The sequence below is a fragment of the Micromys minutus genome (genome assembly GCF_963924665.1).
Source record: "Micromys minutus genome assembly, chromosome: 16".
Lineage (NCBI taxonomy): Eukaryota > Metazoa > Chordata > Mammalia > Rodentia > Muridae > Micromys > Micromys minutus.
Window position 1 is genome coordinate 38,428,782 of NC_137985.1, and position 12,023 is coordinate 38,440,804.

At 48.4% G+C, this 12,023-nt stretch overlaps 1 protein-coding gene across 1 annotated transcript; it reads left to right on the forward strand.

Moving 5' to 3' along the window:
- Positions 1-3,200: 3,200 nt before the first annotated feature.
- On the forward strand, positions 3,201-10,911 carry SMIM35 (small integral membrane protein 35; the record flags this gene model as incomplete). The annotated part of the gene is made up of 4 exons (XM_080930585.1): positions 3,201-3,342; positions 4,358-4,391; positions 5,604-5,733; positions 10,786-10,911. The coding sequence occupies 3 exons, from the start codon at positions 3,201-3,203 to the stop codon at positions 5,701-5,703; spliced, it is 276 nt and encodes a 91-aa protein (XP_080786711.1). The 3' UTR covers positions 5,704-5,733; positions 10,786-10,911.
- Between the last annotated feature and the right edge of the window lie 1,112 nt (positions 10,912-12,023).

Below are 12,023 nucleotides of genomic sequence, written 5' to 3' on the forward strand. Positions count from 1 at the left end.
GGTGTCTAGAAAGGCTGGTGACATGAGTGTTAAAAATAATTTACCCAGTACATTAATTAGTGAGAATGTATTGGAATATGCTGGTAGGTATGTGTGGATTCCCAAGGAAGAAACCATATTTCTTATCGAGGAAAGGAAGAAGGATTTCCTCTATAAGAGTTGGGTAGAAGGGCAATTATTTTAAGATACTGTATGTCATTTGGACCAGGTTCCAAGTAGTTGTGACCTGGTTGCTAGAATGTAGGGAGTTTGCTTTTATTTTTGGTCTTTTGTTTTTGTATGTTCTCTGCTCAGAGTCCTGTGCTGACTACCTATCTGGCTCAGAGAACAGGCCAGGCTCTCCCTGTCTCCAAAGCACTATGGTTCCTGACACCCACTCCATTTCTGCATGCCTCACCCCATAGGGTGCCATGGTCTTTCTGGAATTCCTTGCTTTCTCTGTCAAGGACATTTTTACTTCTGATGTCTTCTTCTCACCTCCTTTGGGTGTCTCCTCATCAGCTTTTTGTCCCGAGGCTCCCTGAGAACTTTATTTAAACTCCACTCTCTATCCCCTCATGAGTTTTCAGCTTTCCTGCCCTATGCATTGTCCTTGGTGTGGACTACTGCCACATATATCATTTAAGCTTCATTCATTCATTCATTCATTAAGCTCATTGGCCATCTCCAATACATTAGAGTGCATTCTTCACAAGGACAAGGATTTCTGTCTTCTCTATTTACTTCTGTAACACAAGTACCTATGAGAAAAAGATGTCATCAAGTATGTGTGGAATGACCGGGAGCTTGCTGGGCCAGCACAAAGCTATTCACAGTTCTCTTAACCTGTACTTGTCCCCACAGAGGCAACTTCTAAGGTCAATGCTTCTCAGTGTTTCTCTGACTGGTGTAGTCCCTTGGTATCTGATACCGGATAATTTGTAAGGAGTGAGGAGTTTGATGCTTGTGGTTCTGTAGGCTGGGATATTCAAGATAAGGTGTCAAAAGGTTTGGTGTCTGACAAGGGCCATTCTCTGCTTCAAGAGGGTAAGCAAGTGGATGCTATGCCCTTACACACCTGCAGAAGTACCAAAGGTATCAAATCCACTCCACCAAACCCTTCTGTAAAGTTGCTAATCCCTTCTGAGATATTTGTAATCCTTACTATTCAGCTGTTAGTAGCAGGCACAAATCTCAGTGACAAGCTCATGCATGCCAAAAAGAAAAAAAAAAGTGACTTTGTCATTCCTAGAATCTAATGCCTAGTTTTAGTCTAATTAATTATCCGGATGTCAGACTCTTCATTAGTATTGGAAATCTGCTTCCCCCTTGTTCTAGGGGAGTTAAAGTGTCTGGGAGGAGTAATAAAAAGTCCCTGATGTCACCAGCTCACATCAACAACCATAGCGATGTCCACAGCGATAGGTTGGAGCACCAACTAGACGAGGTGCTGCAGTGTTTTCCTGGGGCTTCTCTGTGTGGCTTCTTTGGGTCTGCAGGAGCTCTGTGACTTCTCTGCCTCTCCTGGTCATCATAAGCTGTTCACTGTTCCAGGCTGTGACAAGGTATAGGAGCTCTCTAAGACTGTCTGAGATTCCACTTACCTTGTGCTGTTCTCATCTGGGCTCTGATCTCTCTGGGGCTCTGCTTAGTTCTGGGTTTCTACAGTTCAGTCTCTTTGGGGCTCAGTTCTTGTGTGAAGAGTGTGGATCCTCTCTCTGGGACCCACTGACATAACTGTAAAGTGCTTTTCCTTCATCTCCTGATTTTTCCCCACTCGGGAGATTCTTTTCTAACATAGCCATGGGGCCAATCTCATTCTCACTTCCTGTTCATGTTGTGAATGTTTTACCTGTCTGTGCAGGTCTGGGCTTTTGAAACTTGTGACTAGAAAGAGACACTCATCCTGAGCACATTTGATAGTCACTTCGTCTCCAGGAGTGGAGAATAACTAGCCTGTCTTTTTGTTGTTTTGACAGGTTCTCACTAGGTAGCTCTGGCTGCTCTAGAACTTGCTAGATATAAACCGGTCTTGCCTTAAACTCACAGAGTCTTCGCCTCCCAGTCCCACCATGCCTGCCTTTAACCTGACTATTTTACCGAGAAGAAAGATGGAGGAGCTAGGGAGAGTGACCTGGGCGGAACGAACAGTGAAATACTTAATAACACAGTTGCACTGTTTGATGAACTTGGTGGTGATATGGACGGTAGTGATAATGACATCATTAATATCTATTGAGCACTTAGTGTATGCCAGGTCCAACCCTAAGCACCCCCTTTCCCTGACACCCCCCATCAGTCATCCCAATAATCCTGTGCACTTTGCATTAATCTCAGTAATCCATCAAAGCAGCTGGAAGCTAGAAGGGTTAAGAGACTAATGGCCCTCATCATATGCAGAAGACGGGACTTCATGTGCCCCCAATGTCTATGTTCAACCAACATAACTCCCAGACTCATGGCAGCATCTGCAGAGGCTCTGCTTCTCAGGCCTCGGACACAGGGAGCCGTTCTATTTCTCCATAATACTTCAATGACTTCCCCTTCCTTCCCCACCCTGGCACAGGTGAGCTTCCTCATGATGTGCCTACCATTGATCTCAAAGTCTGGTCTCTCTCTGTTTCTGTTCTGTCCTCTCATTTCCTTGCATACTTCCAAACTCTTTTGTCTCTCGATCTTTGTTTATCCTTACAAATAACATATAAACTTAGCCAAGAGCTCAGACCACAAAAGAGAAGAGAGAGCAAGAGAACACAGGCAGCGGAGTGCAAGCCCTGCCCACTAGGCGCATGGACTTTGCAAAAGGGGAAAGATGCCCAGGATCCTATGGTTTGTGCTCTTGTGGGTCTCCAGGCTCTGCTTCCTGACCACCATGATTATGCTGAGGCTAGACCTCCCAGGTTCTTCTGCAGGGAGGGAGAGCATCTTTTATTAAGCGGGATACCCATGGTTTTAGGCTCTAAAACATCCATTGCTGTTGTTTCTTTGAATTAACACGTTGAAGATCCTATCAAAGCAACTGTAAGCTAGGAGGGTGAAGAGACTAACGGCTTCCACCACAGGCATGAACACAGTTACCAAGTTCAGGATATTCCCACCATAGCATGGCTAGGGTGAACCAGCTGGCTTGGCCTCGTGGGCTTCTACAGGACTGTCTCTGACGGGCAGCGGAAGGGAGAGGAGGAAGTTGGAAGGTGGTGTGGGGCTTTGGTACGGGGGACATGAGGGTGCATGGCTTCTCCACAGGTGAAGACTCCATCAGCACACTGGGCATGATCCTTGGAGTGGGACTGTCACTGCTGCTCGTGTCCATCCTAGGCTACAGTTTGGCCAAGTGGTACCAGCGCGGGTACTGCTGGGACGGTGAGTGAGCCCCATGCCAATCAGCCCCAGCTCTGCCCTGCCCTTCCTCATTGTAAGAGCTGGGCAAGGTTGGGTGGAGGTGGTAAGCCTTTCAGCACAGCAGGATGCAAAAATATTTCCTCTGGGCGGTTGCAGTGGTTGAAGATTTGAGTTGGTAGCTGAGCAGCTGAAGCTAGGCTTGGAAGGAGAGGTGAGGTCTTTATCGCGAGAATGGAGGCTCCTCCCACTGGAGGAAGTAGCCTGCCTTTCTTTTTAACTCCTCCCCCTCCCCAAGGCTAAAAGCGTGCCTATGAGGCTATAGTGCCAGGCTGGTTCCTCATATGTTCAGTCTCTGTATTTTTTTTTCTTGTTTTTTAAATATCGTCTTGATATGGATACCAGACTATCCTTAAACTCTCCATCTTCCTGCCTCAGCCTAGAGAGTTTTGGGAATATAACCAAGTACTGCCATGTCTGTGTTCAACTTCAGTCTCCATTTATTTATATTATTTATTTATTTATGACAGCATTTGTTTATTTCATTGCTTATTTATTTACTTATTTTAGGCAGTCTCTAGCCCAGGCTACCCTTCAATTGCCTATGCAGCCAAGGATGACCTTGAACTTCTGATCCTCTTACTAAGATTACAGCTATACATGCCCACATGTCCTTTGTGCTGTGTTGGGGATAGAACCCAGGGCTTCACACATGCTAGACAAGCGCTCTTCCAGCTGGGCGGCAACTCCATCTCTCAGCTTCCATTACTGAAGTAGACAGGGGTGTGTGGTGAGAGTCCCAGGGTTGGAACGTGGAGTCTGGGGTGAAGCTTAGGACTGGTTCTTTGCAGGCTCTTGGCTAGAACATTTCCTTCCAGGGGTGATCAGAGCTCCTGATGAAAGGACCTTGAAGGGTCTTGAGCATCCTGAGGCCAGCTTGCTTATACTACAGGCAGGTGGTGGGAGCACCGATGTTCCTCGAGACACGCTAGTCACTTCCCCTGGAGATCCTAACTCTCTTTTTGGGTTGTCTTCCTAGGGCCTAACTTTGTCTTCAACTTATACCAAATCCGGTGAGTAGGTCCAGGGCAGAACTGGGTGGGCTGGCACTGGGGCTGGATACAATGAAGAAAGAGCTGGAGGCAGAAATAGAACTTACTGCTTCTCTTCCCCGGCTCTGTCCATGCCTCCTAAGCAAACCAGAAAAACACCATTTAGAGAAGCTGTCAGAGTAAAACTTGTGCTAACAGCAGTACCATGTGAGGCCCCAGTGATAGCCTTAATCTTGGCATTCACTCTCAGGCAGAGAACATGCCTCCCATTCATTCATCCGTCTACCCACACTCTCACTCATGTACAAACTTGCCTACTCATTCATCCGTCTACCCACTCACCCACCCATTCATCTATTCACCCATTGGCCCACCCACCTACTCACTCATTCATATATCTACCCATTCACCCACCCATTCGTCTATCCACCCATTGGCCCACCCACCTACTCACTCATTCATACATCTACCCACTCACCCAACCATTCGTCTATCTACCCATTGGCCCACCCACCTACTCACTCATTCATACATCTACCCATTCACCCATCCATTTGTCTATCTACCCATTGGCCCACCCACCTACTCACTCATTCATACATCTACCCATTCACCCATCAGTCTACCCATCCACCCACCCACTACTCATCCATGAATCCACCCATTCATGCATGTACATATGCATCCACTCACTTATCTATGCATGTGTGTATCCATCCATCTATCCACCTACATGTTTATCCATCCACCCATCCACCCACCCATCCATCCACTCACTCACTCACCCATCCACCTGTTTATTATTTATTCAGTAAAGTTTTATTATAAAGCCAGTTTTGGGGTATTTCCTTCCAAGAATACAAAGGTGGCTGGGCATATTCTCTGTCCCTAAACATCTCATTGTCTATGCTGGAGACAAGCCTGACTGCAAATAAGGCCATCTCAGGTGCAATATAGGATTCAAAAAAAGAAGAGCAATAAAAGAAAGCCATGGATTTAAGGGACAGAAATCTGAAAGACCTTTCAGGGTAAGTTATGTCACTATTCCCTGCCACAGGGCAGGCCTGCTTCTCTCCTGGGAGCTCAGACACATTTTATTCTGGAGTCAGTGAGTCAGTACCCAGACATTGCCTCTGCTTCTAGGATCCACTTTGTAGGGTCTAGCCTAGGGAGACAGGCCCCAGGGAGGGGCGGGGTTCTCAGTTTAACAGCTTTATTGGAAATCTGGCTCAGGAACCTGAAGGACCTGGAGGTGGGACCACCCTTCACAATCAGCGGCCACATGAGCAGTCCAGATGGCGGCTACATGAAGTTCTCCAATGAGAGAGTCTGATGGAGATGCATCTTCCGAAGTTCAGGAGAGGTGAGTGGCAGGAGGGGCCAATTGAGTGCGTCTGATGCGGGAGTGAGGTCCTACGCTGGTCCAGGCTGTGAAGATGAGCGCCAAGGGCCACTCAGAGCACAAATAAATAAATAATTCAGTTCCTCTACTCTTTCTTGGGAGAGCCAGGCCTGCTGGACCTGGTATAGCAAATCCCTCCCCAAGCCTTCTCTCTTTTCAGTGTCTCTTTACACAGGAAAGGCCCCTGGGTTATCATGAGCTCCTCCGGCCTTCCTGGGCCCTGGAAGTCTGACTAAGTAAGGAGACTAAGAGGCCTTCTCTGGACCCTCTTCCAGCCCTCATAGAGTTAGGCCTCTATGAACGAGTCTGACTATGCCCTGCAGTCTTCTCATGGCACACAGAGAAGCAACTGTCCCCCAGGGTTAAAAACCGGATTTCAAGATTCCCCGAGCCTGTAGGAGTTGCACATGTCCTGCAAACACAATGTGGCAAGTCACACAGCCAGGCTAGCCTTCCTCCTGTCAAATTCAGGGTGGAAATGGCCCCCAGACTCCACAGGGTAATGTTCATGTGGAATCTCCTGTCATTTCATTTTGTAAAGTTGTTACCAGGGGCCAGAGGACCAATCATTTTCTTGAGGGACTCATGTAGTCAGGGGGGTGACATGTTTTTTTTAACCTTTCCTTCTGTGGCCAACTTCCCTGAAGGCTGAATTTGGGTCTTTACTCTGTGTTTGGTTTGAGCCTTTTCCATACTTCCTCCCCTTTGCTGTTTCCCTCCGACTAGTTCTTCCTATGGTGACAAGCCTCAGTGCCCACCACACGTGAACAGAACAGTCTAGAAACCATGTCCCTGTTGTTTAGGTTCCTGACCTGGGGTGGCCATGTGCCCAGGGTGGAGTTCTATTCTCCATCTCTGCTGTCCTGCGCAAGGCTGGCCCTATGTGGCAGAAAGCAGCTAGAGCCATGGAGTCGTGGGAGGTGCCTGGTTGCGGCTGAGCAGAGCGCCTAAGGACAAGGACTGTAGAACACTTTACCTCTAGAGTCATGGCTTCTTCTCTGCCTGTGACCCATTGGACTGAAGGCAGAGCTGGTAGAAGGAGGTTCAGTTCAGCAGGTGTTTGGTATAAAGCGGTTGCATCCGGAGATGTTCTATTCCCTGGAGCAGCAGTAAATGGAAGAATCCATAAGGGGCCAGTGCTAACAGGCCTGCCCCTGGATCAACCAGCTCCAGTCCAAGGCTGAAGGATGCTGAGGTCAAAACAGAGACAGGAAGGGGCGGGGCTGGCTATCATTTGTTGCCTTTACCCTCCTTTTTGCTGAGGCCCCTGTGTTTTGTGCTTCTTGTTTTTCTTCTTGTTCTCTCTCTGGCCTATAGCAGACTGTAGAGGAAGAAATGAAAACACCAGGCCTAGCAGGTCCTTCCTCTTTCCAGCTTCCTGCCAGAGGCGGGGAACCTTTTATTCCCAGCTCAGCTAGGCTTGAACATAACACACCGAATCTTAGAATTTAGAAACCTTTAACTGGGTTTTCTTTCCCGAATTGATGCGTATGATGAGGCTTCATGGCTTTGAACCCTTCGCCCTTCCTCAAAGAATTCTTGGGAATGATGGAGAAAGGGGATACTGTTGCCTTTGGCATCCTTCTTCCTTGGATACCGGCTCTGAAAGCTGGACCCCACTTTTGAACTCGCAGGTTATTCACCCCAGTAACACTTTCAACCCTGCCCTGGTTGGCATGGCCTATGGGACCCATTACATCTTAGAGATGCTCAGGACTTAGTAGACCATTTGGATACCTGAAGGGAGAATGAGCCTTGAACCCTGGGCCCAGGTTGTGTGGCTTCAGGTGAAAACAAGGACATCTGCGGAGGACTGGGAGAATAGTGGGTATTTCCCATCCCCAGAAGCAGAAGCGAGAGTGCGTTACTTCCCCTTTCTGATCCCACTGACGTGCTCCATGTCCCCTCTGCACCCCCTTTTCTTTCCTTACTTCCGCAGACCCATGGTGTAGCAGTTTCTTCTTCACCCTGGACAGTGGGTTACACCCTAGGAGTGATGGGGCAGATTATAACTTTCTCAGATTGACTAGAAACCAAGCAACAGGTCTCTGAGGCTCAGCAGAGACTGGGCAGCCAGATTCTTGGCTGTACTAGGGCCTCCCCATTGCTCCTCTGCTCTCTGTGTCCAGGTCCAACCCACTAGAGAGCCTGCTATGCCAAGTGCTACCAGCTACAGTCTCTCTGTTACCCTGTTCCTCTTAAATGTCTTTCCCAGGGCTGTGCCCAACCTAGAATGTTCTCCTGCACTCCCAGCCCTTCTGCGGATACCCAGACTCTGTGAACTTTATGTCCTGAGACTCACCTCAGGACTCAAGACCAGATGCCGTTCACTTTGACCCCCACAGAGATGGCAGACTTCCTCCATGTGTCCCAACCTGGAAGAGCCGATTATGGCCAGAGTTTGCTAGCAATCCGTCAAATGAAGCCCAGTAAATGAGCTCACTAAATAGACATTGATTAAGAAAGAAACAGGGGGCAGCCTCATTCTAGAAAAGGATACCCAGCAGCTCGAGGAAGACCAGACTGCTTACACAGTGTATTTTCATGCATGCTTCGCTTCTGCATTCTGATCCTGTGATACAAAGATTATTACTGGCCCATTTTACACAGAGGGAAACTGAGAGAGTCACAGAGCTAACTTGCTTTGCTCAGGACTGCCTGCTACCCACTACCTGTACTGGAGCCTGAGCAGAATCTGTGGCTCACTTCAGAGCTTATCAGGGTAAGGACTGGTTCTTGTATAACGGCTCTGGTTCTTTATTGTGTCCTGAGTGCTGAGTGGACTTAACACCGCTTGTTTAGCCATCGATGTTAGCACTGGGAAAGCAATAGATAAGACCGTTTCTTAAAGGTTCCTCTTGGCTCCTACCTTGTTTATTAAACATACCAGTGGTCTGGGCTCACTCCAGCTGCTCAGTAAACAGCTAAAGGATGAACACAAAGTGTCAATTCTCGTTTAGGAGCTGGCTGCTAAAAGGTGGCTGCTGAGGTCCCTCTAGATGTCTGTAGTCTAGGACTCTAACCACTCTAGAGTTTGTTTCCTACACCCTGCAGAGATCTGGTGGGTATTGAAGACAGTCATTCCTAGACTCATCAGTATCTGAAAGGGCGCAGGGTGATCAGGGCAGGGGCTCCAGGTACCCAGCCTCACCAGTAGGGAGACAGAGGTTGGGGACACTCAGATGGAGCGAGATAAATTCACTTTCCTTAAGTTCTTGATGCCTGACTTTGAGCATCAGGCCCAGGGGCAGCTGCTCTCTGATCCTCAGCTTCCAAGAAGCTGGCTCCTCCCTCCAGTGGGCTGCTAACCCCCCACAATGATGGATGGGGCTTTGTGGGCTCAGGCCTCCCCAGGCTTGATCTCAGCTCTGAGCTTCTGCCTCCCCCACTTCCCCACTTACTTTTATTCTCTGATTTCCAAGTCACCCCTCTCTGCCAGTCTTTCTCCTGTCTCATGTTTCACATTTCCCAGGAGCCTTCTTCAAGACTCACAGACCTTGTTCTCTTCTGGTTTTACTTAGAAAAACTCTCTGGCTCACACATTTCATTCATCCATTCATTTTCTCTACTCTTCTGGGTACTAGGCTAGTTTCCATGGGGGAATCCAGTCTCTCTGGAGATTAAGCATTTCTAGCAGGCCAGCTTAGGGTTTACATCTCTTTTAAGTCCCCTATTGTGCCTCATGTACACTTGTGTGTGCATGTGTGTGTGTGTCTCGAAGGCAGGAACTACTCAGAAAACTGACAGGATTCCTCATCCTCTTGAGAACATCTTGCACATTATTCCAAGACTGTTCCATGTCTGCTGCTCTCAAAAGCAACATTTGTCATCTCTCCTCCTCTATCCTCAGCCACACCTGCCCTGGGCTTGTGGTGTGTGATCAGACACTTTTCTAGACACTGGCACACACAGATAGAAAGCCTTTCTACCAAGGAACAAGCTAAGGCATGTTCAAAGCCAAGCATCTCCTTTGAGTCTCCCTAGCCTTGTCCCAAGTTAGTGACAGTAGATGGGGCCAGATGACAGGACCGACCAAGGAGAACAGTCCTATGCTCCAGGGGCTTGAGAAGGACAAAACAGCAGTAGATGGAAGTATCATTATTTTATTTTTTAAAAAATGCTTACTGAGCAAAACCCCTGCACAAAAACCAATGCAAAACAGGAAGCCAGTGGCCTGGCAAATTCTCACACTTGGGGACTAGAAGTGAAAATGTTCTGTCTGCCCAGAGGAACAGCAAACCATCAAAACAAAGGGGGGTAGGGGTTTGGGGCATGGGCAGTGCTGCAGACCAAAGCCTTGGTGGGCCCTGCCCTTCCCAGTCTCCTGTATACATCTACCCTTTTCCTGTGGAGTCGGGGCTTGGCTTCCGTTCCCTAAGGCCTTGAATAGGTCTTCTCGTGCATAAGCAGAGGGCTGCTGGGAGAAAGGTGGGTGGAAAATGGAAGTCCCTGGTCTTCTATTCTAAGCCTGGTCCTTTTTAAAGATTGAAGCTCTCTGGGCCCCAGGGACCTTGTTTGTATAAGGTTGTCATTGGCCTTGAGAATGTTGAGGCTTCCAGCTATGAGGCTATTTCACAGTGGGTAACTTCAGTTCCACCATGCTGGGGTGGAAATGGGGGGGGAGGGGTGAATGGGTGCTCAGTGTGTGTGTGTGTGTGTGTGTGTGTGTGTGTGTGTGTGTGTGTATGTGCGTGCTCGAGTGCACAATTGAGCCAGCCAGTAGAATCATGCCTAATTGCATATCTCAGGAGGAAGTGTAGTGGGTACCTAATGAATGTCTGCCCAAAGAGTAGGTGAATGCACACTGTTTTAATTCAGCCCTTCACCTCAGTTTCCTGGTTGTATTCTCTTGCCTTACGTCTCATGCTTGGTCTACAGCCCTAACACTACAGAGAAGCTGTAGTGTGGAGAAAGAGGGGAAGGGATAATCATAGATTCATGTGACCAAGCGGAGAGAATTACAAACCTGAAATCAAGCTGCCAATCAGTCACCTCTAGCCCTCTCTCTTCTAGGTTCAGGGTGATGTCTCACACGCACCTGGTCTGCTCAGACTTCCATGACCATCACAATCATCTTGATGCTTCCTGAACGGCTTTCACCTGCGCTCAAATGCTTCTTTGACACGAATGGAAACGGTCTACTCATTCATGTGTTCCTTTATTCACCAGACGCTTATAGAGTGTTAGTTACTATGCACTAGTATGGGCTGGGTGCAGAGGGCACAGAGGTAAATCAAGAGGCGTTTCTGCCATCAGCGAGCTGGAATGAGTGCCGGGTAAACCTTCAATGGGACCTCATCGAGAACTAATGAAAACAGTCAGGCTTCAAGACTACTAGCTCTATGAGACAGAGGTACATCCAGATAGATTCATTTGCAAAGAGTAGATCATGCCTAGCATCCGGAGAAGCACTCTTTCCATTCCCTGGGGGTGCCCTTGAAGCTTCCCCAGCCCAATAGCTTTGCTGTGGTAGTTGGTTAGCCTGAGTGAGCAGACATCACGTGCTTGTCCTGTCTCCACACCCTCCACCCCATACCAGGGTCCACAGCACTGGCCCTATGCTGACTCTTTGCTGGCTTAGATCCTGGGATCTCATCTTGTATGCCGGTTATGAACTCCATGTCTGAGGCTTCCCCATCTCCGACTAGCATAGTTAACAGATCACATACTTCACCTCTTTCCACTGAGTCCAGCAGGTGTGTGTGTGTGTGTGTATGTGTGTGTGTGTGTGTGTGTGTGTGTGTGTGCACGCACGAGCGCGCCCAGCAGCCATGAGGAATTTCACACCATGGCAACTGCATGGGGGCACCAAGAGTAACACTTAACATTTTATACTCACCAATAGCCACGTGGTGACAGACCACATGTTGGCAGCACACACAGCGTCTGAGTGGCTCAGAGGAGCTTTGCAGAGGGCACTCGGGCAGCCTTGAAGCAGCAAAGCAGATGAAGAACATATGGGTATGAGGAGCTGGCATGCAAAAAGGACCAGGGGCATGCACAGCAGTTTGTTGGGGGGAAGTCAGGTGGGTATGAGGGCTGGTGGGGAGGGTGTGAGGATGGAAAAGGGAAAAGTTGAGAAGGGACAGAAGGTAGCAGGGTGGTCTTAAGGAACCTTCTAGTTTGGGTAGAAGCCTTGAGTGTTGTCTTACAAGCTGTCCAGTGGAACTCAGACCTCAAATTTGCATTTTCAACTTCTCAATAGTCAACAGTGGGGAAGATTATTTAGTGGTGAGGGATGTTGGAGGCAA